Here is a 25,316-nt window from a genome sequence, read left to right as displayed (position 1 = left end):
CATGGGAAAGCTCACGAGGCTATTAAGGGATTAGAAGAGCTAGTGAAGATGTATCACAAATAAGCTGAATGATTAATGTCTGGAATACTGGATACTGTGCTGGCAGAAGAAGAGCAAAGTCAGATCAAAATGGAAGAAAATCCATCTTGAGAAGAATCAATGCATTTACTCTGGAGAAACACTAAAAGGGAGAGATGGCAATATTTCCAGGTGTGCACAGAAAAGATCTGGAGTGGAGGTGTTTAGGGGTGCTTATAGTAAGAAAGAAGTCTAATTTTTTAAGTTTTCTTAATGGTCTTCCAGAAAGAGCTGTGGAGGACAGTACAAAGGAACTTTTTGGTTCCTTTGGGATGGCAGCACCAGCGAAAGTAGTGACAATTGCTGTTTTTACTGGGGCAGCTAACTCTGCCCCAGGTGTAGAATAGTTACACTTCAGTATTTTGACTTCCTGAAAAACCAAAGGATCAGCTGATTGCTCTGTGATTTAGTCAGCTGTAGTGTATTAGGTTTGCGTGACAAGGCTTTGGGAGCTGTGGGGCGGCTTTCTGTGAGAAGATGCCAGAAGCCTTCCCCGTGTGTGACAGAGACAGTGCCAGCCAGGACGGACCTGCCTCTGGCCAAGGCTGAGCCCATCTGTGATGGTGGTAGTGCCTCTGGGACAGCAGGGAATGGGGGAGAAAAACCTGCACAACAGAGGCCGCAGTCCAAGGAGAGCAGCGAGCGCATGTGGGAGGAGCACCTCTGCAGATGGGAAGGTCAGTGCGGGAGGGGAGGAGGTGCTCCAGGTGCCAGAGCAGCCCGTGGTGCAGCCCATGGTGAGGCAGCTGTGCTCCTGCAGCCCATGGAGGCGCACGGTGCAGCGGGGATCCCCCTGCAGCCCGTGCAGGACTCCGTGTTGCAGCAGGTGGGTGCTTGAAAGAGGCTGTGATCCTCTGGGAAGCCTATGTTGGAGCAGGCTCTTGGCAGGGCCTGTGTCCCTGTGGAGAGAGCCCCCAGTTCGCTGTCAGTATTGTGACCCTGTGGGGGTCCCACGCTGGAGCAGGCTGTTCCTGAGGGACTGCACCCTGTGCTGGAGCAGGTCCCTTTTATGAAGACCTGCAGCCCCTGGGAAGGACTCATGCTGGAGAAGCTCACGGAGGACTGTTGCCCATGGGAGAGACCCATGTTCTCCTTATCCTGGTCCTGACCCTGTGAGTCTTCCATTGTATTTCCTCTCCCCTGCCCAGCTCAGGAGAGGAGGGATAGAGTGGCTTGGGTGGCACCTGGCATCCAGCCAGGCTCATCCCACCACGTGTAGGCAAATACAAAGGCTATATCCAAGCATACGCTGAGGAATTGGAACCTGGTTTTCCACATGGGATTTTCTAGTAAATTGAATGACATGGAGAATGAGTGTTTCTCATGGTTCTGTTTAACTTTCTTACTTATTAAAATTTGAATCTGATGTTTTCAATTAATCCATTGTTCAAAGTTAGGAGCGCAAGCACTAAGAGTTGTTAGGAAATGTCTGGGAATAGGCATAGTTTGAAAACAAGTGGTATGCAGGAGTTCTTTGGTGAGAGAACTGTAATGCCTCTTCTGGTCAGCAGCTGCTTTAATTTTTGAGCCATGGAAAGCTGCTAGCAGCCTTTAAGTGGTGCAAAACCCCTGAGTCATCTCTGTGCTCTGTTCCATAGGGTTTCTCCAAAGACACTGGTAACATTCTGCACTAACGACATGCTCCTTCGCACGCTGGTGGCAGGAGACAGCACCCTCTCCACTGTGACACATGTGATTGTGGTGAGCATCCTGTGGGCTTTCATGTGTTGCTTGTTAATTGGAAAATGTGGTCCTCGTTTGTTTTATTTAAATTTGCTGAGCGTTTTCGGTGGTTTTGTTTGGTAGAATCTGAATCGACTTTAAAGGCTTTCTGAGTCCTTAGTGTAGCATGCATGTTTTGTGGGTTTTGGTGCTTTTCTGTGCGTTTGTTTGTGTTTTTCCCTGGAAAAACATCTTATTTTATGTTCATGCCAATAATTAGGTGTGGAATCAGGAGGAGTTGAGGAGGACAGAAGTGTAAATTTTTCTGAAATTCCTCTGTCGGCAGAAAAGCCGTAGGGAGGCTTAGATGTGGTTCGATATGATTGTGTCAGAATTTCTGTTACCACGTATTTGTTTCAGCAATACCAGGTTTTCAGTCCATTTGTTTGCCCAGTGTTTTCAAGATAATGTGCGATCTAATTGCTAGCAAATTGTTCAGGAGCGTTCATTTATGATTGTGTTAATATTCCTATTGTGGAGTTCTGTAAGTAAGGGGAGCCAGAATGTTTATGGCAGGATTTAAGTACTCCACTACTGAAGACAAAAAAGTTTAGGTGCCTACCTGTTTATCAGAGTTAAAAAAGCATGAGAGTGGTCTATTAATTCTTGATGTCAGCCTACAAGCCTTGTATTTGAGTCCTGTTTCATTCATTCATAATACAAAACAAAACAGAAGAATGACAAAGATGATTAACCAGTTAATGTCCTTAATTTACAGGCTTTGTGTATGACTTGTCTAAGCAATGTCTTTTTTTCTGATTATGTGTTGTCATACATTTCTTTAAATGCTCATCAGTTGTGAAGTGAGAATTTATTAAAATAAGATTTGTAGGATTTGTGGTTTGTGACCTTTTCTTGAAATTTGGCTTCCAATACAAAATTAGAGAGGTTTCAGGCATTTACTTTGGCCTCTGACGTTAAGGTGTGTGTGGCTTGTGCATTACGGTGCGCTCTGCTCTGATAAAAACTTTTTGAAACTTTTTTTTTGCTTGTGGATAGTTTAAAAAAACCCCCTTACCTTAAGCTAGATTTACACATTTTAAGGCCTCTGTGATGTACCACCAAATCATGTATTTTATTTTTTTAAAAAAGAGGTTTGTATTTGTCAGAAGTTATGATCTTGCATCTGTGATGTTTGTTTATCTCTTGTTTTTTTTCCTTTTATTACAGGATGAAGTACATGAGAGGGATAGGTTCAGCGACTTCTTGCTAATAAAACTGAGAGATGTGCTGCAAAACCAGAATAATTTAAAACTAATTATTTCTAGTGCTGCTCTAGATGCGAATCTTTTTATTAGGTATTTTGGAAGCTGCCCAGTAATACACAGTAAGTACTTCTCTTAACTCTTAAATCTGAGTATACTTGCCCCAGACTCACAGACTTCAGTGAACTGTAGCAAACTACTCTGAGTAAAGGCAGGTGGTGAATACACTGAGAATTACAGCAGTGCCTGTTCTTTGTGTATTCAGGTTTCTTGTTTCTTAACTATTTGCGCCTGCTTCAGAGGGAAGTGTTTTTATCGCTGGGAGTTCTGTAAATGCAGGAATGTCCTGGCCCTCTCCACGTTTAATTCAAGAAGTAGGAAAAGGTTATTGAAGTGCTGCCTCCATGCTGGTACAGGACTTAGGAGCTACACTAGTGTGATGCATGTTAATGCATTGCAGCAGATTCTAATTCTTCAGATCTCATAAAGGTTGTTAACTGGATAAATCGCAGATAACTGTACCTGTTCAGTTGAGAAATACAGGAGGCCTAGGCAGGTTTGGTTTCATGCTTCAATCACGTGATTCTTTGTTTTAAAGGAAATCAGTAGCTGTTCCTCTAGGTAAATACTCAGAAAAGACATCCCGTTTCTGTTAGTTTATGGTCAGACTCGGTTACCTGCAGTTAGATGACTTTGAGATGCAAAGAAAAGTTCCCATTATTGCTGCTTTAATTTCATTTGACTGATCTTTAGGAGAGGCAAAATACAGATGTGTGGGAGGTGGGGGGGTTTGCGTGGGCTTGTTTTCTTTTTCCCACCCTCCTGGCTTGCAGGTTTTCTGCATGGGTGACCTCCTCTGGCAGCTCGCAGTCCTCTTCCTTTTTCAACAATGATGTCCAAGTTTATTGTATTTTGAACAGTAGCTTTTAAGAGAAATGCTTTATTTGACAATCAGGTAGACTCTCTGCATGTCAGCCTGTATTTTTAAAAATCTCAACAGTTCTAGGAAATGGGTGGAATCAGTTACTGGTTTGTTTTAGCAAATGTTCGTGAGAAGGAAACCTCGTTGGTTTTTTTACAGATAGAAGTGTTTCTTTCTAGTTCCCAGTTCTGAACTTCTGCCTAGTAAAATAAGGCTTGCAACTTGTTTGAGACAGGAATCTGGAAATTACACTTGATTTCATGTTCTCTGAATTTTTTTTTGCAGGGGAGAGCCTCAGCTGTGATTGTTGTGTGGCTTTCCAGTTTACTCTTCTTGCAGCTTCCTGTTCTTTTAGACGAGTGTATTTGTTTTGGAAATTCTGATGAGAGTCGCTCCGGTTTACCACAGTGGTTATGCTGGTTGTGTAGCAGGCCAATAGCAATTGGAAAGATGTTGTTTCCTTTTTTGTTTTTGGGAATTTAAGAATTAAAAGAAGCGGCTTTAGACTTCTGTCTGTTAATGTAATGAAAAAGGTTTGCTTCTCCTTCAGCAATGTGGCTGACAAAATCCTGACCACAGAAACCAACATTTTGTAGTTGTGGATTGCTGTAGTACACAGAGTTTGTGATGGGTGTTGGAAGGCTTCCTCTATGACAGCTTCTCGAAGTATGTGGACTGTAGATGGTTCTTTCTGAAGGAAAATCCTGAGTGATCTAAAGTCATCTTAAGGGACCAGAAATCAAAATGTCGAGATTTGAATTCTTCATGCGAAAAGCATCCTTTAATGTTCACAGATAAGGTCTAGAAAAGAGTCGTGTTGAAAAAGAAGTAAGGATAAATTATTAGGAGGTAAAGACCACTGGGATGTCTCATCTGTCCGGAAGTATTCAGTAAAGAAAGCCCAGCTTTGCTGAATCAGTTGAGGACGCTGAGAAAAGTCTATCTCCTCACATACTTCTCATGAAAGAAAGTAGTTCAACACAAAGATGTACTGTCTCCTTGTGGAGTCTTGCACAAAGCTGTATTAATTGCTTGTTAAATAATTGCGTTTTTACTCCAGGTGGCAGGCTTACGTGGTGAGTTCTTGTTTGTAACCCTAAACAAAAATGGCTGTTTTCTTCTTCTCATTTTAAAAAATTGCAGCTAACAACTCTGAATCTTATGAGCATCTCTTGCTATAACAGCTGATATAATTGAAGAGGTTAATGAGAAACAAGATAGCATTTGACTTTGGAAATGTTTTGTTTTGTATAATTTTAAGAAAAATGAACTCCAGTGAAGATAATTTTTTTTGAAAAATAATGCTGTAAGTGAAGCTGGGGAATATCTCGTCTTTGATGGAGTTTTTGTCCTTTCAGTCCAAGGAAGACCTTTTGAAGTTAAAGAGATGTTTCTGGAGGACATTTTGCGAAGCACTGGGTATACAAACAAAGGGATGGTAAAGTACAAAAAAGAGAAGCAGCAAGGTTGGTGACCTAGTTAATCGTAAGGGTTGGCAATGAGAAGCATTGCTTGATTGAACAAATGATTAACAGGATGATTTTCGTTAAAATTCCAAAGTCAGGAGATGAAATGAGACGTGATTAGATGACAGCAAGTGTCTTTAAGCTCTCAGCATTGGCATTGTTGAAATGTAATGTTCATGGAAGTTCATGCAATTAAAGAAGGAAATTCACTTTGATTCAGTGGTTGCATTCTTTTTACTTTCAGTTGATAAATGTCTTATTTTTTCTAATTATTATGGTGTAGAATTACATATAATTGGGGGCTCTGCCCACATGAAAACTACAGGAGCAGAGGATGCTCTGTACCTTTGGGTGCAAATTCAAGTGCAGCTGTTAAAGGAGGCAGGATTTTGTACATCTTGCACAAAATGTACAAGTTGTTCCTGTTAGCATTTTTCACTGCATTCTACAGACATGGATGTATTTTTTAATAAGCATTCACACTCTTAAACTAAATATAATTGGTTCTCAGTTGATTAAGTAGCTATTACTTCGGCAGTTTTTCTGGCAACTGAAAGCAGTGATCCTAATGATCATTTAAAGAAAATTTTAAAAAAAGGCAAACCCCAAACTATAACATACAGTCCTAACTGGATGTTTATCCCAGTGCTCAGCTCTGATCCCTGTGGATAGAAAAGCTCAGTTAAGACACTGGTGTCTTCTACTGTTTCTTCCACTTGCATACAAAAGTAAGTTGTTACGTGCAGGGGCTGTATGACTTGTCTCCAGAATTCACTTCTGGAGAAAGATCTGGGCTGAGATTGTGTAGAAGGTAATTCCTTAGGAAGCTCCTTTGACTGCAGTAATTTGGAATAATGGAGGCTTAGGGGGTTAAACACCAAAATGGTGGGTTTTACCTTGTTCTCACAGCACTTGTTTGCAGTGGTGCCCTTTGGGTACCCTTAAACACGTCATTTATGTTGGACTGTAGCAGCATTCTAGATTAAATAAAGCTGAATAGGTAAAACTTTGAGCTGCTGTAATTATTTTTTAATAGAAAACAATGGATAATAAAGATGACTCTAAAAATTTCTTGGGAAATACTTTGCATTCTAGAAGAGAAACAGAAAACCACTCTTGCTGAGTGGTGTTCCGCTCAAGAAAACACCAACAAACTGGCACGTCGGAGACAAAAATCAGTTCCAAGGGCAAGTGAAGAGTACAGTCTGTTGGATGATGGTGGTGACACAGTATTTAATCAACTGGTAAGTTTTTCCTTTTGTTGCAAGAGAAGTTTATGTTTGTGTTCCATTACTAGCCGTTTAAAGTGTGTTATCTGAAGCGCCGTAGGCTCTCAGGTATTAACGCATTTTAAGGGTCGCTTTACTAGGACGAGCTGCTCTGGCTGAAGTGGGCTTTTCGGCTACGGTGGTTGTACACAGCTTTTCCTCAGATCAAATGGCTCGACTGCCCCTGTGTGAGTACTTGCATAGGACACAGTCAATGCTTTAACTGATGCCTGAGTGGTGGATTTCTGATTGCTGCTGGGAAAACGTAACTCTTCAAATTCTTTGTGGGTAATGTGTGAGAATAAAGACACCTCTTGGAAGAGATTCATCTTTCAGTGTTGTTCTTTCTCATCAGACTGAAAAAGATGTGAATTGCCTTGAACCGTGGATAGTAAAAGAAATGGATTCGTGTCTGTCTGACATCTGGTTGCATAAAGATATTGATTCCTTTGCTCAGGTGTTCCATCTAATTTTAACTGAAAATGTCAGTGGTAAGTTTTGTATGTTATTACATAACAAAAAAGCAACCACAAATTTATTTAAATTTCTATGGCTACTTTCATCTGCAGTTTCAAATGTTGTTACTTTTGCATTCTGATGCCTACTGAAAAAATGAATAGGGCTAGCAGAATTAATGAGTTGTTTAGTTCATTGTTGTTGTTTCGAAGTATTGGCAGAAGTGTGCTTCTAAAACAATGTGGGATTCCCATGAACTGACTGCAGAGATGAGTGAGGAAACAAATTCTCTTTGGGCTGGAATTTGAAAGCAATATTTGTAGAATATTTGGAAAAAAACCCAAACACTTTTATTGGGTTTGCTGATTTTTTTTTTTTTTACTTCTCAGTTGATTATAAGCACAGTGAGACCGGCGTGACTGCTCTGATGGTTTCTTCAGGGAGAGGCTTTTTGAGTCAAGTAGAACAGCTGATCAGTATGGGAGCAAGTATCCACTGCAAATCATCCAATGGCTGGTAAAAAACAAACAGAGAAACCAAAAGATAGATTTATTTGTCAATATAGGAGAGAGAAAGAAAATTCTGTAACATCTGAATTAATTTGCTAACTTACCAGACTGCTGTAAGAGCTATAGATTTTGACAGCCTAAACCATTTCTAACTTCTGTTGAAGCACATTGTTTTCTGTAAATTCTACATGGAATTCTTAATGACACGGTCTTGATTATGGGCTATAAGCTTGGTTTCAGTATGTCTTATTTAAGACACTGGTTAGTGGAAAGACTGTAATCTGCTGAATTCCACCAGAATGTTTGGTGATTCTTATTTTCATGGAGTTACCTGTGTAAGAAGATCTTTGTCTTATGTTTCTAAATATGCTGTAGCATGTAAAAATATTTGTGAATCTGTAAAAACTCAAGTTTTGTGGCCATGAAGCGTGTCTTCCTATAAACAGGAAGTACAGTAAGTAATGGTAGTATGGAAGGCTAAGAATTAGGATTCCAGGGCTCTGATATTTGGTACCAACACTTGAAAAACTTGGGAAGGAATGCAGTTTAAAGGTAAACCAGTGAACTGCACTGTGAGGAGGACGACTTCTGAAAGACATGAAATAGCCCAGTATTTTCCCACATTTTGATGAAAAACACCTGGGGTGTGACTTTTTGGGATGACTTAAAGGGTACTGCAAACAGGCAGGTCTGATCTCTGCACACTGGTGTGGGCTTTTTAAAGGTATGGCACACTGTTCCTTGTTCCACATTTCCTTGTGCGTGTTTGTGTTGTACTCCTGTGTAAAACTGACACTCTTGTGTGGTAAGGAACTGAGTTACCTGAAAACCGGGTCGCTGTTACGCGTGTTCATGCACTTCAGAATGGGAAGTTGCAGATCTAGCAATAACAGCATTGCTAGCAATGCAAAAATGGACACAAAAGTGTGGTGTCAGCTGTCTCCTCGCGTGATGTGCTATTCATACTCGTCTTTTGAAGTGGAAAATCTGGTAAGAATACTTGTGCCACTCTTTCAGGACGGCTGTGGACTGGGCTAGGCGCTTTGGACAGACAGAGGTTGTTGATCTGTTGGAATCCTACAGGTAAGCTGTAACTGCTTTGCAGAAGGAGTTGTGGTGAAAGGAAATTTGAGGTTTGTGTTCTTTTAATCAGAAGAGGTTTTAGCTTTTTATGCTTCAAAATCTGGGCTAAATAGCAATACCTTTTTTTTGAGAATAGGAGTATTTCAAAAACAAAGAACAAAAACGTTTGTCGTCAGTGTCATGTTGTTTAGGTTAGCACAACTTGCTGATTCTATACTATGAACCATTTTATCTTCACATGCTTATTTTGGAAACAAATCTGTCACGTGTTTTTATCTGTGTATTGTTGATACACAGTAGACATAGTAAAGAAACTTTATCGAAGTAACGTGTCCACTAGGCCATTCAGGAATGCTTCTTTGATTAACTTACAGCTATCAGAGTTGAGGTAGTGTTTTGTAAAGGTTACATTATTATAATTTCTCTTTGTGTAGTTTCTGCTAGTGGGAAATTTTTGGAAAATACGTATCTTTTTAAATATTTTTCCTTAAACTGATAAACGAGAAATGTCTTCAGACTTTCATTCCCTTACGGTTGTGTCTCAATGAAGTTTAAGAAAACTAAAGTTAACACTAAAAATTGAAGTTGCATGCTTTGTTGGGTTAACATTTAAGTCAGTGAACAGTACTAGTACTGTGATTCTCTTCTGCTACACTTAAAAATTAAAATTCAAGACCGGTGGTCATGTTGGTCTTGATCTAAGTTTGAGCTGATGGCTGAATGCAAACCTGAAGGGAACAGCCTTCTGCGTATTTTTTTATTACAGTGCTTCGTTCGGATTTGGAAATCTGGATGAAAGTTCCCTGGTCCAAAAAAGTGGTAGCGACCTTAGTGCAGAGGACAGAGAGCTACTGACAGCTTATCATCACAGCTTTGATGATGAAAAAGTGGATCTGGATCTGATCATGCACTTACTCCACAGCATCTGTCGTAGCTGTGATGCGGGTAGGTAAATACCCACACTCCCAGTGAATTGTTGTGGATTCAGGTTCTGATGAATCCTGCTCGCTCTTTGGAAATCCCCAAAAGTTAAAACCTTCCGAGTGCTGGTCTACGTGGCGCTGACATATGTTTGAATCTTCTGTTTAACTCTGCAAACGCACTTCCTTCTTTAGGAGCCATTTTAATATTTCTTCCTGGATATGATGAGATAGTGAGCCTGAGGGACCGCATTCTTTTTGATGACAAGAGATTTGCTGATAATGCTCCCAGGTAAAACCTTTAGTTTCTGTGGCTTTCCATTGCTTCTTTAAAGGATCCTTAAAACGTGCTTTTTGTCTTGCATTAGATACCAAGTTTTCATGCTTCATTCGAGTGTGCAGACTTTGGATCAGAAAAAAGTGCTTGAAACTCCACCTTCTGGCGTCCGCAAAATTGCAAGTATCAGAGGACTTGGTCAGATGCGACAGTGATCTGTTTTGCCTTTGCTTTCACAGTTACTACAGTTTTGGTTGTTTGGTTGTTTTTTTCATTGCAGATTCTTTCTACTAATATTGCAGAAACCAGCGTAACAGTCAGTGATGTTGTATTTGTCATTGACTCAGGCAAGGTGAAAGAGGTACGGCTGCCTTAAATTGTCTTTGGGAAGTGAACTTCCTAGTGCCATTCTAAAACACACGGTGCATAAATTTTGGAGAACTTTTTTTTTTAACTTATCAGTAGGCTGAGAGCTAGTGCCTGTCCAGCAACAGACCTCACTGAGAAGTTTCAACATCCATTTGTTTTATGACAAATACTGTAAATAGCTAGCTGTCTAAAAGCCCTGTAAAAACTAATGTAGGTTGAAGTGTTGATGGATTTTTTTTTTTTTTTTTTTTTTTTTTTTTTTTGTAATTTAGTATTTCGGTTTGATTTTTAAAACAAGTCCTCCGTTTAGACCACCACCTTCCTGAGACTTGGAGGACACTGGGAGTTCCTTTTGTCCTACTATTGTATCAAGTCCAAAAAGAACCCATTAAGCTTTTAAGCACTTTTTTGGGTGTGTTGCATGCCTATTCCTAAGTTACTTGTTCCAGAAAAGTGAGATAACAGAACGAGGCAATTTAAGACCTAGTGTATGGCTTTGAAAATGGAGTTGGATTTCGTAGGAGATACACACACCAAATTTCTGAAGTTCTTATAATACAATTTCTTTTGGTAATTTTACATCAAATCTAGGAAAATAAGGAGGTAATTTCCAAGCGAGATAAAGAGGAAAACTTTATTTGGTATAGTAATGTATTTTTGCTTGCTTTGTGATATCTCAGAACGCAGACCTGACGTATCTTTTACTGACTTGCAATTACCTGTTGACTAGAAAAAGTTTAATTTCGGAAACTGTGTAGCACAAAGATACTGCAAAGGAGGTACCATCATAAATTCACGTGAAACCGAGAAGATATCTTTGTGCCAGAAGCTGCTGTATATATTACTATGTCATACTTTTTAGAGAACTTCTGTTGGTAATCTAAATAACTAGTAACTTTTATTTCATGTGCCCTATTCAGTCTTGGGCTTATGTTCCTTTCTTTGTTTCTATAGAAGTCTTTTGATGCACTGAGCCGTGTTACAGTGCTAAGAATGGGGTGGATTTCAAAAGCCAGTGCTATCCAGAGAAAAGGCAGGTAATAAATGCCTCATAATGGTTCTTATTTCGCAGATCTCCACCGTCCTGTGTGTTAAGAATAAAGCACACAACGTAATAACTGTTTCTAGCCTAGTCCAGTGTCGTGTTGGGCAATGGCCAGCACTCATTCTCTGCAGATGAGTAGGGGTCAGCATGTATTTCCTTGGAATCATTTCCCAAGTTGTAGAAAAGTGATGCTCAGGCATTTCCCAGAGGTCTAGGTTGTTTTCCACCCCATTAATTTTTAACGGGGGGGAGGTCCCGGGTGCAGGAGAGCCAGCCTGAGACACGACAGGAACACCGATACAATTTGAGCATTGTGCTCCCATTTCATGGTTTACCTTCACCAAGTTAGACTTTTTCAAAGTTCACGCCCCTTTCCCATGAGAAAGCCTCTAAGCAGCGGGGGAGCTGACCAGTGTATACCTTTTCCCAAGGCTGTTCAAGGCTGCCGGCTGGCAGGTGCCTTGCAAGCCTATCTTCAGCCTGAGGCCCCGTCAGGGGTACTTCTGCAACAGCCCTGGGATGCCCAAGCTCTCCTGGGGTATCTCATGCCCCTGTTCCACAAGGAATTCCTCTACATTAATTTGTTCTCCTTCCTCTTTCTCCCACGTAGCACCAGCAGTCACAGTGTCCACCTGTTTTCACACCTTGTCTTTGGGCAGAGGACTGCCTATTTCACTTTCTCCAAACTATCCATGACTTAACAGGCCATGATCATATTCTTCCCAACACTGTGGGTGAGGGCTTGGAAGTTTTGTAGCAACAAATGCCTGTTTCATCAATTCTGTTGGCATTAAGCGTCAAGTATTTGTGTGTGAATGTGAGAATTTGCTGTCTCTGTCCCTTCAGTCACAAGTTATTTAATCTTTATTCTACCTTTTACTCCAAGAGTAACTTCTGTTTGGGGGATGCACAGGGAAGAAACGAAGTTTGCAGCTTAGAGTCCTTACAGCAAAGGATGATTGAGATTTGGACTGGTCTTAGGTTAGCAAAAAACCCACGGCCTTTACTTAGATAAGCCTTGTTTTTGTTTCTCCAGATTTCTCAGTGTTGGGTTAAAATTACAATAAAAAATTTCCATGCCATCCAAAATAATCCACGCTTGCAAAACTCAAACTCTGTGTGTGACTTACCCTTAGCAACACCTTCTTCACAGAACTGCTTCTGCTTTTCCGTTCTAAGTTTCTGTGTCTGTTTGTTGGCTTTTGGTTGGTTGGTTTTGTTTTTAGAAAAAAATCCTAATTTTCACAACTTCCCATACTTTATTTTCAAGGGGTGAGCGCTGTCAGCCTGGAGTCTGTTTTCGTCTCTTCAGCAGGCTCCGATTTCAGAATATGTTGGAATTTCAGTCTCCAGAACTTCTAAGAATGCCACTTCAGGTGCATGTTCAGTTTGAAATTGTAACTTTAAAAAATTTAATGTCATCAAACCATACTATTAATTGCAAAAAATCGTGTGTTGGGTTTGTTTCCAAGTCTTAGTAACCTTTTTTCTTCTGCCTTTGAACTTGCAGGAGATTTGTTTATACACAAAGCTTCTGGCTCCAATTAATTGTCCAGTTGCAGACTTTCTTATGAAAGCTCCTGATCCTCCGCCTGCTGTAACTGTCAGAAATGCTGTGCACATGCTTAAGGTCAGGAAAGGAATAGGTTTAGGTGGGAATTTCGTTTGATTCCATATTTGTGGTGTAGCAGCCTATCTTACTGACTTCTGTTTGTACTGAAGCTGTTTTTAATTACTTCAGGATGTTTTGAGTTCTTGTTTATTGTCTGTTTTCATTTTGTGTGTGGGGATGTGTTTTTCCATGTCGGGGAAGAGAGTGATTCAAAGTCGTCTCTGTTAATAGTTGGACTTGCTGTTTTAGTGTTTGGGAACAAGTCTCGTTAATGTCCAGTATTCACATCCTTTCTGCTTTTACTGTAAACCGATTTTGTCCACTGTCCCTGTCCCCCTCTCCTTTGTTTGTTTGTTTATAAACAGACCATAGATGCCATGGACCCTTGGGAAGATCTCACTGAGCTTGGTTACCACCTCACTGAATTACCTGTAGAGCCACACCTGGGTAAAATGGTGTTGTATGCAGTTGTGCTGAAGTGCCTGGATCCTGTTCTGACCATTGCCTGTGGTCTTGCCTGCCAAGACCCTTTTGTGCTGCCCACGCTGGCCTCCCAAAAGTGTGCAGCCATGTTGTGCAGGAAGCGTTTTGCTGCAGGGACGTTCAGTGACCACATGGCCCTGCTCAGGGCTTTCCAGGTAGGATTTCATTTCAGAGAGTACTCATCACAGGAGATCACCCATCAAGGCAAATAAAGTACCAGTCAGCTTGGATGTAGAGTGGTGGACTGTGATTAAGGCCTTGGAGAAGACGTTATTTTTGCCTAGTGGCTTTCCTGTGTATTGGACTCATCAATGTGTGAGGGAACACTTTCTGTGGTATGTTTTGTTGATGTTTCCAAACCTTATAAGATTGTGAGCGTTCCAGCCATGTGCCAACAGTGTGGCTCTTTACATCCTGCTACACTGATAACTTCAAATCATGATCTTAATGTAATGATCTTTATTGAATCAATCATTTTAACTTGACGTAATGATCACTGGCGTGAATAGGTAAAGAGAATCTAATTCTTGAACAGAAAAAAAATCTAGTTTGATGCATTTGCTTCCAGAGTGGGTTTTGCCTTCATTTTATTGACATAAATGTAATTTTTTTAAAATGCATTTTTTAGTTTTAGCTAGTCAGACTGATAGGCAAATGTAAAAAACGTTTTCAGGCGTGGCAGAAGGCACGCGGTGATGGCTGGGAGAGAGCCTTCTGTGAAAAGAACTTCCTATCCCAAGCCACGATGGAAATCATCGTAGGAATGAGAACACAGCTGCTCGGCCAGCTTAGAGCCTCGGGTAAATAGCTTGGAAGAAATTTTAACCTCGTTTTAAAGTCCAGCCTATAGAAATTGTAACAGAAATAATGTTCACTGGTGTCATTTTTCTTACTTAATTTGAATCAGACCTTCACGTACACGTTGATGCAGGGTATGGTGTAGATCAATGTGGCTGATCTAACCGAAGGCATCCTCATCTCCACATGGCACTGCATTTGAGTGTCGAGATGAATTTCTTTGGGTCATTATGTTTTAGTAAATTATTCCCATAGGAAATGTCTTTGTATTGTAGAAAATAATTGTATTCTGTGTTAGTCTACAACCCCTTATCGGGAGGGATTTCAGTGTAATGGTTTCTTCTTGATGCTGTTAAGGTTGGCAGTGGTGAAAGATGCAACAAATTAGTAGTTTATTTCACCTTTGTTTTCAAATTCCTTTTGGGAGCCAAGCACAAGCTAACGTGGCACCGTTTTGTCCTGTTCTTCTGACAGGTTTTGTGAGAGCCAGAGGAGGAGCTGATATTAGAGATGTTAATACTAACTCTGAGAACTGGGCTGTAATTAAAGCTGCCTTAGTGGCCGGGATGTATCCCAATCTTGTGCACGTAGACAGGGAAAGCCTGGTGTTGACTGAACCGAAGGAGAAGAAAGTGCGATTTCATCCTACCTCTGTTCTTGGTCAATCTCAGTATAACAAGGTAAAATCACTTTGAATTTCTAGTTCACAAAATAGAGCACTAGAATCTATCAGATGTTTTAGAGACGTCTTTTCCTAGTTGTCAGTACTTTAAAAGCAGCAAGGGCATTAAACACTGCAGCTTTAGAAAATACTTTTCCTACCAGTTGGTAGAATTGGAGTTGGTTCATTTTTCCATTGTTTCAATTAGTCCTTTCTCTAGATGGAACAAGGCAAAATGACAAAAAAACCACCCCTAGCTGTAAAATTGTTGTAAAGATATAATGATCCCTGCTCTTAAAAGCAAGAAGTTCTGCTCTGAAACTTTTCTTCTTTAACATCTCTTTTGAAAGCAAAGTATTTTGTTTCATGGTGGTAGGATAATTTGTGCATCTGGTTGAATTCTCTCATGCTTTTTTATTTGCGTGTATATTTTTATTTATTTTTATTTTTATATACGTATGTGTTATATACGTATATAATGATATACGTATTTCTTCCTAAAGATACAGAATCACAGAACGGTTTGGGTTGGAAGGGACCTTAAAGCTTATCTCATTCCAGCCCCCTGCCATGGGCAGGGACACCTTCCCCTAGTCCAGGTTGCTCAGAGCCCCACGCAGCCTGGCCTTGAACACTGCCACGCTGAGGCATCCACAGTGTCTCTGGATAAAATAAGAAAGATATTGAAATGTATGTTAACTACAGGTAGAGGGTATAATAGCCCCGTCTTATCTGCTCTTGCACAGGTTCCCCCAGCAGATGGACAAGCTGCAGCCATCCAGGCCCTCCCTACAGACTGGCTTATCTATGATGAAATGACGAGAGCTCGCAAGACAGCAAACATCAGGTGCTGCTCTGTTGTGACACCTGTCACCGTGTCCCTCTTCTGTGGACCAGCCAGACTGCCAAGTAACGCCTTGCAGGCATCTTCAGCCTTCCGAGGTACACTGGAGTGTGGATTTGGAATGTTTCTATTGGCATACACTAGTGTGTGGTGTGCAAAGCTTCTTTTTCAATCATTTTTAATGCGTATATTGGCGACTTCTGAAATAACAGTGTAATGATTCCTGTAGCTATTCAGGAATAGTTTGTAGGTTCTGTAACAAATGTCTCAGTTTTGGGATTCCTTACAGATTCATATCCATAATTGACACAGTTCTGGGGTCTCAGAAACTACAGTGCAGTTTGTAAGGAGAGAATGCAGCCACAGTGTCTAATGATAATACTAGTACTGAGAGGTGTAGCATGTGTGTTCTTTTTCTCCAGACTGCTTTATTTGATACTTCAGACCAGATTATTCAAACTGAATAATTTAGAAACAATCAGTATGGCAAACAAGACATACTGCTTCTAGCCGACACATGCATTTTCAAGATATTTTCCACTGATAATTTCTAATGTCAATTAGCTGTGCTGTTAACTAGAAGTAATGGAGAATATATAGAAATTTCCTTTTTTTTTCTTATTTAAATGGAGTGCTGTAGGAATGGAAGCAAAAATAACTGCTGCTAGTTCTCATAGGTTGAATCAAACTAAAAGTCCAACTTATTTGTGAAGCTTTTCTGTCTTGCTTTTAAACTGTTGACCTTAGAATAGTGTTCATGCTGATTGAATTGCACTCTAGGAAATAAGGATTCCTAATTAATAGCCATACGTATCTATAATTTTTTTTTTTCTTACTAGATCTTTATCTAGTAATCTAGTAAAAAAATCTGCTCTTTTACTAGGAAATAGAGCCACGTGTGGTTTTAGAAACAGCTTCGGGCAACAGCTGGATTGTGGCTTGTGAATACTGGTGAAGGTACATGAGTTGAGTCAGGCCACATCAGTACAGGTTTTTACACAGTAGGATCTTCAGCAGGTCTGGCTACTTGACTGCTCCTATCTGGAGCAAAGACTCTGCAGTGTATTTGCAGAAAAGAAGAAGTAGTTTTACAACAGTTTACATTGTAAAGTCAATTTTAGAAGGAAAAATATTTATTGCTGGTAATACGGTAGTGTTCAGGTTTTTGTATATAAGTAGAAATAATACAGAAATGCTAATGCACCTTTTGTCTTTAATTCAGGGGGAGGGGTATCTAATGATAGCAGTGACAGTGAGATGGAGGACAAAACAACTGCTGATCTGGCACTACTGAAGCTGGATGAATGGCTTCATCTCAGACTGGACCCTGAAGCATGTAAGAATTCACTCCTGTGTTTGCTTCATGTAGAAGGATTATAAAAAGATGTGAAAAGGTTTTTGTAACATTTGAGTAGCCAAGAATTTTCTCTAAGAATGTCATGGTCCATTGGGGTCTGTCAAACTAAGTACTCTGTGATTTAACCCGTATTTTGTGAGCTCATCAAGAGTTAAAGGGCTTCAATCCCCTTTGGCCCAGAGTTGTCACGTGAATTCACGTATTCAACGTGCAAGTCGCAAGGTTTCGTAACCTACCACCCATACCTTTCAAATCTTGTACCTATGAGCAAAAAGACAAAAAATAATTGGTCACCTAATCCAACAGTGAGAGTGCTCATCCCTCTTCCTCCATCATGGTGTGGGTGTCCTGTCTCTCACATGAGGGAGCAGGAAAGCCTCAGCAGTCCAGATGCTGTTGGATCTGCTTCAGAAACTTTCTGGGCAATATGATGTTTTATGTGTCTGAGCTTGGCAGTTTTGTCTGTTTCCACAAGTGAGCACATTCTGAAGAGACTGCCAGACAAAAGATAAGGGCTGCAGGGGACAGCAGGCTGCACGTGACAGTGGCTGCATAATGGCCCTATTGCCCTTTCTGGCCTCCTGTCCTGCCTGTGTGGTGCTCCATCAGGCCACAGCATGAGCTGGGATAGCCAGAATCTGAAGAGGAGCTGAGAGAACAGTCACATTGGCATATTGTGTTTTTCTTTCTCTGAGAGCATCGGATCGAAAAAGGAGCACTTGAAGCTGGAGTTGCTGAAAGAAAGTTGCTATCAGATTTCGGAAGGAGAAATAAAAGCCTCTTTGAAACAGAAGGCTTTAGGTCATTGAAGAGCTATGGCTGTGGTAGGAGGTAGTTTATGGATCATGAAACACTGGAACTTACCAGCTCTAATAATAATGCTGTCTGTCCTAGACATGTCCAGAAGAGTGATTTTTAAAAATTTTTTTTCAATGGAAGCATTTCTGATAACATGGGAATTAGACTCTAGTCTTCTGAATTTAGTCATTGCATTTGAGCAGAAGTCTGTGTAAGAAAAATGTCACTTAGAGCTCTTTTCCCTCAGGTATGACTCAAGAGTGCGTGAGTACAGATTGATTTGATAGGAAGGGCATAAAGCATGAAAAAAGTGGGTTTTCTAGAAAGATAAAAAGGAAAAAAAATCTGTGGATTTGCAATACAGTGTAAAGTTCAGTACAGAGCTAAAGGAAATGTTCCAAAAATTACCTTGCGTCCAAGGAAAAGAAAGTAAATTAACATCTTACTTTAAGTAAGAGTTATTCCCCCTCCCCAAGACCTTGGTCTTGCCTTTCAGTTTGGACCTTGTTCTCCCTGGAATGCGAGGTGCTGCCTGATAGGAAAGAGTAGGGTACTCTCACCTGCCTGATGTAATTTTCATCAGTCTGTAACAGAATTGGAATTCATTACAGGCTGCTGGGATGCTGTTGCAACTCAGGCAGAAGTGGCACAGTTTGTTCCTGCGTCGTATGCGAGCTCCTTCTAAACCGTGGTCTCAAGCTGATGAAACAACTGTAAGAGCAATTACAGCTGTTCTGACTGCTGAAGAACAGTCTGCAGGTCTGCAGCAGCCTTCAGGAATTGGCCAGAGACCGAGACCTGTGACTTGTGAAGAGCTTCCTTTGGCATCTACATGGAAGTCAACCAACAGTAGAAAAAGCTCAACAGAAACTGAATTCTCTGACTCCTCTAGTGCTGAAAAGTAAGATGTTGAGGTCTTCTAGACACTGTAGGTTGCAGTTTATGTATGCAAGCACCACTTAAATTTCTGCTAGTAATAAGGAGGTGGAAATAGTGGAAGTACAGTTGAAAGGTGTGATACTGTCCTATGCTGCATTGTAGTTTCACTGAGAAGTATTTCATACATGGGCCTGCTGTTTGAGAGAGCAGTCAGGAATATTGTCCATGAATTGTGATCTTTGAGAAGTAGCAGACAAGGTTTAGCAGTAGCATTAAAAAACAATGCATGACCGGTATGGGTTTTTAGTTAGTGTTTAATATATGTTGTAGTTGCTGTAATACATGTGGCCATGCAGTAGGCTGACAGGTATGTATGTAAATTGTTCAGTGAGTGCTCGTGAAACTCAAGGCATGTCCTTTTTAGAGTTTCAGTGAAATCTACATCTCCTGCACTCCACCAGCCAAAGAAGTACAAAGAAAAAGACATTTTGCTCTCCAAACAATCCTCAGATGACAGATCAGCTCAGTCCTCAGTGAAGCCTGCAGACAGCGGTAGCTGTCCCAGCCCCTGTGCTAGTCCTTCTTCTCCAGTATCTGCAAAGGTAGAGTTCTCCAAAGTACCACCCTGCTCTTCGAAAGTAAAGGGATGTCTTGCTGATACCATTCTGCAACAATTAGGTATTTTACGGCTAAATTAGGAACCTGACTTAACTTTTCATTTATAACAGCTGCATAATACTTCCTTCTGGAACTTAAAATCTAGACTAAATATCCTTGTTACGCTAGTTTAATACAGCAAAGATAGTATTTGTGGACTGCTGAGGTAAAGCTATCCAAAGTAAAAAAATGGGATTTTTTTTTTTTTCTAATAAACGGTGAAGGTGTATTAATTTTTTTCAGCTAAATTAGTACATTGTACACACACTTCTGAAGTTTTTGGATTCTGCCTTTCTGTTTCTGTAACAGCATCCGTTGATACAGATTCTCTTTAAATATTGTGTTATCTGTGTTACCTGCCTTCTTATGACTGCTTGGGGTTTTTTGTGAAGGTTATTTTAACAAAGCACACATTTAACGAGCTTGTTGTCATAATTGTCCCCATATACTTGAATGGTAAACTGCAGTGATACTAAACAGATCACTGAAACGAAACCTCACGGACTCACTGGAGGATTTAGTAATTCCTCTTGAGTTTTTCAGCTTTTAGGTTGAGCCAGTGTAAAAGGAAGAAAACATGTTTCCTGAAGGTAGAAATGGGAGTGGTGTGCTCTAGGCTGCAGTCTAGGATGATTAATTTTGGTGCCATCTCAAGGCGTGTCAGACTTAAACAAATGGTAATTAATCACTAGACTTTTTACTCCTCTTCTGCTCTACTTGTTTTCGGCTCCTCACGGAGGAATTGTTGAGAAGTGCTTTCAAAATGTAAAATAGGTGTCGGATACATTTTACAGCCATTTCAGACAGGACCAGCTGATTTTACGTTTCTTCCAGAAGCTGGAGGAGGAAGGGAGGAGCACAGTCAAGGATTTCTATGTTCGTGTGTGCAATGCTTCAGAAATAAAGCCTGGTTTATTTTGTTGTATTTATTAATTTAATTTATTTTTTCCAGGGTTGCAGATCTCCTTCACCAAGACAAAATATGCCAGTTCGGTACTTTATAATGAAAAGTAGCAACTTGCAAAACATTGCTATTTCTCAACAGAAGGGAATATGGTCCACTACGCCAAGTAATGAAGGGAAACTGAATGGAGCTTTTTGGGAGAGCAGCCTGGTTTACTTAATATTTTCTGTTCAAGGGTCTGGATGCTTTCAGGTGAGTCCTAATCTAAAACTAAGTATTAGCAGTAGTTGGTGGTTTAGGAGGGTGCAGCAGATGACTGTGTGTAGTGTGGACAGCTTTGCTTATGACTCCTGGCCTTCTGAGAAGCAGAGCAGTGTGCAAATGTCTGTGCTTGCTGAAGAAAGAGCATTTAATTCTTCTCTGAAACATGCTCTTCTAGTTAGCTCAGTTTGTCCCTCGAAGGCGGAGACAGAATTGCCTCCAAACATCGTGAGTCAGAATAATGTTTATACCCTACATTAATCCTCTTAAAACAACAAAAAGCGCCCCAAAAATCCTGACAAAGTCAGGGATTGCTACTCTTTGCATGCCAAAGTGTGTATTGTAAGTGAGCAAGGAGTTACAGGCAAGTCATAGCTTTCTAAAGCCAGGAAACTCATACATTACTCTATTAAAATTTTAATAAAAACTGGTTTTGTTCACTTCCAGTTAGGAAGCTGGCCATGATTCTTCCAGAGCTGTGTCTTGACTTCATGTTCAGTGAGATACATGTCAACAGTTTGTTGGTCAAATCTGTGGTCAGTTTGAAGTTAAAAACTTGACCTGGTAGTGCAAAGTTGCACGTTAGCTTTGAACCAGCTAAATTCAGTTGTTCCAGCTAAAGAAAGGCCCGCTTACTTCTTCATATATAAGCTATTTGTAAAAATGAGCTGAACTTAAAATCTAAGGAACCAACCAAAACACAGCTGTCTTGGCAATACCACTGAAGGACTGCAGTGACATACGGTGTACGATGATTTGGCAAACGCAGGTGTAATACTGGCAAGTAATTTTCAGCAAGCCAGTTGATACCGAAAATGGGCGGTTGCATTGGTGCTCTCAGACAGGGAAGCGGGGAAGGGAAGACACGCCGACGTCAGGAGTGCAGGTGGTTGACCTTGCCCTGCCCTTCCAGTTGTGACGGGGCACTGCACCCTCATGGGAATGTGGGATTAACTTCCCTATTAATCTTCTGTTGTCCCAACTGTCTCTTTCTAGTCCACATTTATTTTTTTTCCACTGTTCCTTTCATTAATTCTCATTTAAGTCTGCCTTGAGCTATCTAGGACTGCATGTCTTACAACAGCAGTGAGTGCTGGTAATTTACACAGTGAACTGCATCTTTTGGACTGCTACATCCTAACTGGCATAAATTCACCTGAATAGTAGATCCGTTGTCTGTGGGGTTGGGTTCACTTCTGGTTTGGTTGGGGTGTGGGCAAATCAGGGTGTCCTGAAGTAAGTTAAATGCTATCTCGGGTTTGGGGTTCCTTTCATTTTCTTTCTGAATACTTGTCATGGTGGAATTTTGTCCAGCTTCACTAAAGAGGGAAATAAAAGCAGCTTTGACTTCTTTCTTGGAAGAGCAGCTACACTGTCCCGGTTCTATGTGAAAGTTAACGTAGAGGGAACATGAGAAGGAACAAAGGGATTTCTGCAAAAATAACCTACAACTGACAAGGAATGTGAATATCTAACGGACTATTCTGTACTAGAATATTCATCTTGATTTCCTTCTGCTTCAGGTGGTTTTGCAACAGCTTTTTAATCTGTTACGAAGCTCAAAAAACCTTCAGTGATAATTTTGTCATTGAGGGACATTCCTTACGGTCAAACCCTACAAGGCGTATTTGAAGTGGAAAAAGAAGTGTTACTTCTAACTGTCTAGATGTAAAACATTTTGGAAGCTCCAGCTTCATGGTGGAGAGTGTGTTAATCACTTTGAAACTATTTTGAAAGTTTCACAGGAAGTTCAGTTATTTATCTCGTTCTGCCGCAGACAGATGTGGTCCCATTATGTCTGTTCTTTCCATTTTTGTCCCAGGGGTTTGCTAGAATGGGTTCAGCAATTGGGCGTGAGAAGAGTCAAGACTGGGGATCTGCTGGTTTCGGAGGTGTGTTTAAGGTGGACTGGATCCGAAAAGAAAGCATTCCTTTTCAGTTTGCACACCATTTGCTCAACCCGTGGAACGACAGTAAGAAAGTACAGATAGGTAGAGATGGCCAGGTAATGTTACTCTCTCCTAAAGTTTTCTTCACTTGGTAGAACTGTGTATTTTTTATTGGCTTGTTCAGTTTATCGCCACTTGTTCATGTGTCTGCTAATCTGAATCCCAGTTCATTGGTGCATTGTACCTTCAGCGAATGCAGAATTACCGCTGAAGTAATGGAGACATTTTGATAAAATCAAAACAGTTTCTTGCTTATGTGTTTAAAAAATGATTTAAAGGTGGATGCTTCCAAAAAGAAGTTGTTGGGGTTTTTTTGTAATTTAGTTCTGGAGGTTTGTGCCATGTTTGGTTGAGATGTATTCTCTTAGACAGTCTGTTACACCCAAATAACTGTTCATAATGAAAAGATTTTTTCTGTAAAGCCTGAAGAGAATCCCGAGTTTTGAGGTAAAGCTTAGGACTGTTCTCAAATCTGTTAAAGCTCTAACTGCAACTACAAAAAGCCAAAGAATTGGCACAGAATTTCTCTGTGGCAGTTTCTGCCCTCTCTCCATCCCCTCCCAAAACATCTTGATGACTCAAGAGCTAAAGTTTTTGTTTCACCTTCTCTTCTCCAAAACTCTCTCCAGTTGTAAGAAACTGGAGGAAAGAAGTACAAGGAAAGGACAGCCACTGTATTTCCTGTGACCTCTCTTTCCACATTCTCCACCACGCTTGATGGAATTCAACTTAAAAGATGTGGAAAATAATGATCTTTAGTTAGTAAGTGAGTGACCTGTGGGAGGTACGAAGTATCTGGTGTGTCCGTTCTTGTGTATGGAGGCAGTGTGTTCACTGGAATTATCTTTGTGAGAACTGACATCTCACTGGGAATGGAAACACCCCAAACACCCTCTAGGCCAGGGTGGCTTATGAATGTTTTTATCTCCTGCTGAGCCCTAGTAAGAAAACCTTGCTCTGCTGGGAGTTCGGATGTTTGTCCCAATAGCAAAAGGGATGAGCTCTTGTAGAAAGTTTGAAAGCAATCACCGGCAACCTCACCTAATTCAGTAATAAATAGTTTCTGTATGCTCAATAGTAGCAGTGCAGATAACTTCCCGGATTTCCTGATCCTTTCTAGGAGCTGGAACCACAAGTTGGAGAGCAGTTGCGGAAGCTTTGGGACCGTATTCCTTTGGCAGGAAAAAACCTGACTGAGCGTGCCAAGTAGTATGGCAGAGGTAGTTACTCCTGCATTGCTTCCTGGTTTTGTGGTAGAGGAAAAGCTGTCCGCATACAGTGTATCATCACAGTACAGTCTTTGTAGCTTGTGGAAGGAGAGGTACACTTGGTACTAAATATTCTATTCATTTTGATTTTTTTCCAGCTGGTTTAGGTTGTTGAAACATCAGCCACGAGAACCAGCAGCACGTCTACAGTAAAGATGAGGAAGAAGGCGACGCAACAACCTCCTGACGTTCTTAGTCATGCTGTGCAGCTAGAAGTGGAAAAATAAGAGGGAATTGTGTTGTTTTCAGTGTTTTCTTGCCAGCCTGGTTTTTGGCTGAGTTGGTTTTTTTACAGTAGTGTGCAGCTGATACTTAAAAATACAGTTAAGTTCAAAACAAAGTTTGAAACAACGGACCCCTTGTAAGTTGTCTGTGGGTTTAAAATAGCATAGCAGACAGTTCAGATACGCAGTTTACAGTTAAAGCTTTCTCAGCCCAGTACAAGGTATGAGAATGTAAATGTTAATTAATCAGTCTTGCAGTTCAGTTAAAAAAATAATAACTCCAAATATGTTGAAAGGCTCCGTAAGTGTTGGTTGAACTTCTGCATCCACAGTGCAAGAGAGAAGAATGTAGTCATATAAACACCTAAGCAGCTGGAGATGTGAATTTTTAATTTATTTAAATGTAATTATTTTTAATTAGTTTAATTTTATTTTATTTATTAATTATTTAATTATTATTGGATTTGATTATTTTAATTAAATTTCATTTAAATAAAGAAGAAGGAGCATGAGACTTTTGAGATTGGGTGCGTCCGCTGATGTTTTGATTATTTTTCACCTTTAAGATGGGACTCGCCCCTTGACAAGCTGAAACAGTCTTTCAGAGGCCTGCGGCCAAGTGGCACTTCAATAGTTCCCTAATTTAGGCACTGGTAGAAGAGTTGTATTTCTTTAAAAGAATATAAAAAATAATTACCAGTACAATTTCCTTGATCATTTAACATAAGTCTTCATGCTTTCTTTCAAGTTGTTTCTTTTTCTTCCATACCACTACTGACTTGGTTTATTTGGCTTTTTCTTAGTCCTTAACATACTGTACTGTAAGGCTGGTATAAATTCACTGTGATCACTGTCAGCACTGTTTGTGGCCATTCTTTGGCTAAACCAAAACTTTTTTCTGCTGCTGAGCCTCTACCTATTTTCTCATGTCTGTTCAGGATATTACCCTCTGCATCCATTTTGCCTTCTGTGTAGCGAGCTCCATACATGAACCATCAGTTTTACCTTTGCCAGGACTGACTGGGTGCATGTAAGGCTGTACTGCCTAATACATTGTGTCTCAAGACAGTGCATGAGGCTCTTGCTGCCTTTTACAGTACTTCCAGGCCTGTGCCCACGCAGGAATGTGGGACAGTAGTGCCTTGTACAGATTTACAGGGCCCTGTGCACTCCAGGGACGGAGCTGGCCCAGAGAGGGAGCACAGGTGGGGTGTAATGTTTGGTTAACCAGCCCAGGTAGGACTTCTGCAGCTTGATGATAAAAAGGACAGTCCAGCCGTGGAATTTGCATTCCACAAGGC

At 40.6% G+C, this 25,316-nt stretch overlaps 1 protein-coding gene across 3 annotated transcripts; it reads left to right on the top strand.

The window, feature by feature from the left end:
• The first annotated feature begins 6 nt into the window (after positions 1 to 6).
• LOC121660574 (3'-5' RNA helicase YTHDC2-like) lies at positions 7 to 24,536 on the top strand. Of its 3 annotated transcripts, XM_042019966.1 has the most exons (26): positions 7 to 755; positions 1,677 to 1,779; positions 2,971 to 3,127; positions 5,286 to 5,393; positions 6,489 to 6,637; positions 7,017 to 7,152; positions 7,507 to 7,633; positions 8,644 to 8,709; positions 9,476 to 9,654; positions 9,825 to 9,921; positions 9,998 to 10,085; positions 10,187 to 10,267; positions 11,230 to 11,312; positions 12,591 to 12,696; positions 12,831 to 12,950; positions 13,298 to 13,570; positions 14,089 to 14,215; positions 14,688 to 14,893; positions 15,621 to 15,816; positions 16,941 to 17,050; positions 18,485 to 18,774; positions 19,177 to 19,354; positions 20,362 to 20,565; positions 22,397 to 22,579; positions 23,644 to 23,743; positions 23,890 to 24,536. In XM_042019966.1, exons 1-25 carry the CDS (start codon positions 748 to 750, stop codon positions 23,731 to 23,733), a joined length of 3,465 nt encoding a protein of 1,154 aa, XP_041875900.1. In that variant the 5' UTR covers positions 7 to 747; the 3' UTR covers positions 23,734 to 23,743; positions 23,890 to 24,536. The 3 variants fall into 3 exon arrangements, with proteins under 3 accessions (XP_041875900.1, XP_041875902.1, XP_041875901.1); XM_042019967.1 differs by lacking the exons at positions 7 to 755; positions 1,677 to 1,779 and having other exon boundaries at positions 3,040 to 3,127; positions 4,213 to 5,393; XM_042019968.1 differs by lacking the exons at positions 22,397 to 22,579; positions 23,644 to 23,743; positions 23,890 to 24,536 and having other exon boundaries at positions 19,177 to 19,430; positions 20,362 to 20,430.
• Positions 24,537 to 25,316: the final 780 nt, after the last annotated feature.

The sequence above is a fragment of the Corvus kubaryi genome, unplaced genomic scaffold (assembly GCF_017639235.1).
Source record: "Corvus kubaryi isolate FWS band 111438036 unplaced genomic scaffold, C.kubaryi_AGA036_p1.0 36575, whole genome shotgun sequence".
Classification (NCBI taxonomy): Eukaryota; Metazoa; Chordata; class Aves; order Passeriformes; family Corvidae; genus Corvus; species Corvus kubaryi.
Note: the sequence above shows the minus strand (reverse complement) of the source record. Positions and strands in the feature narration are given on the sequence as shown.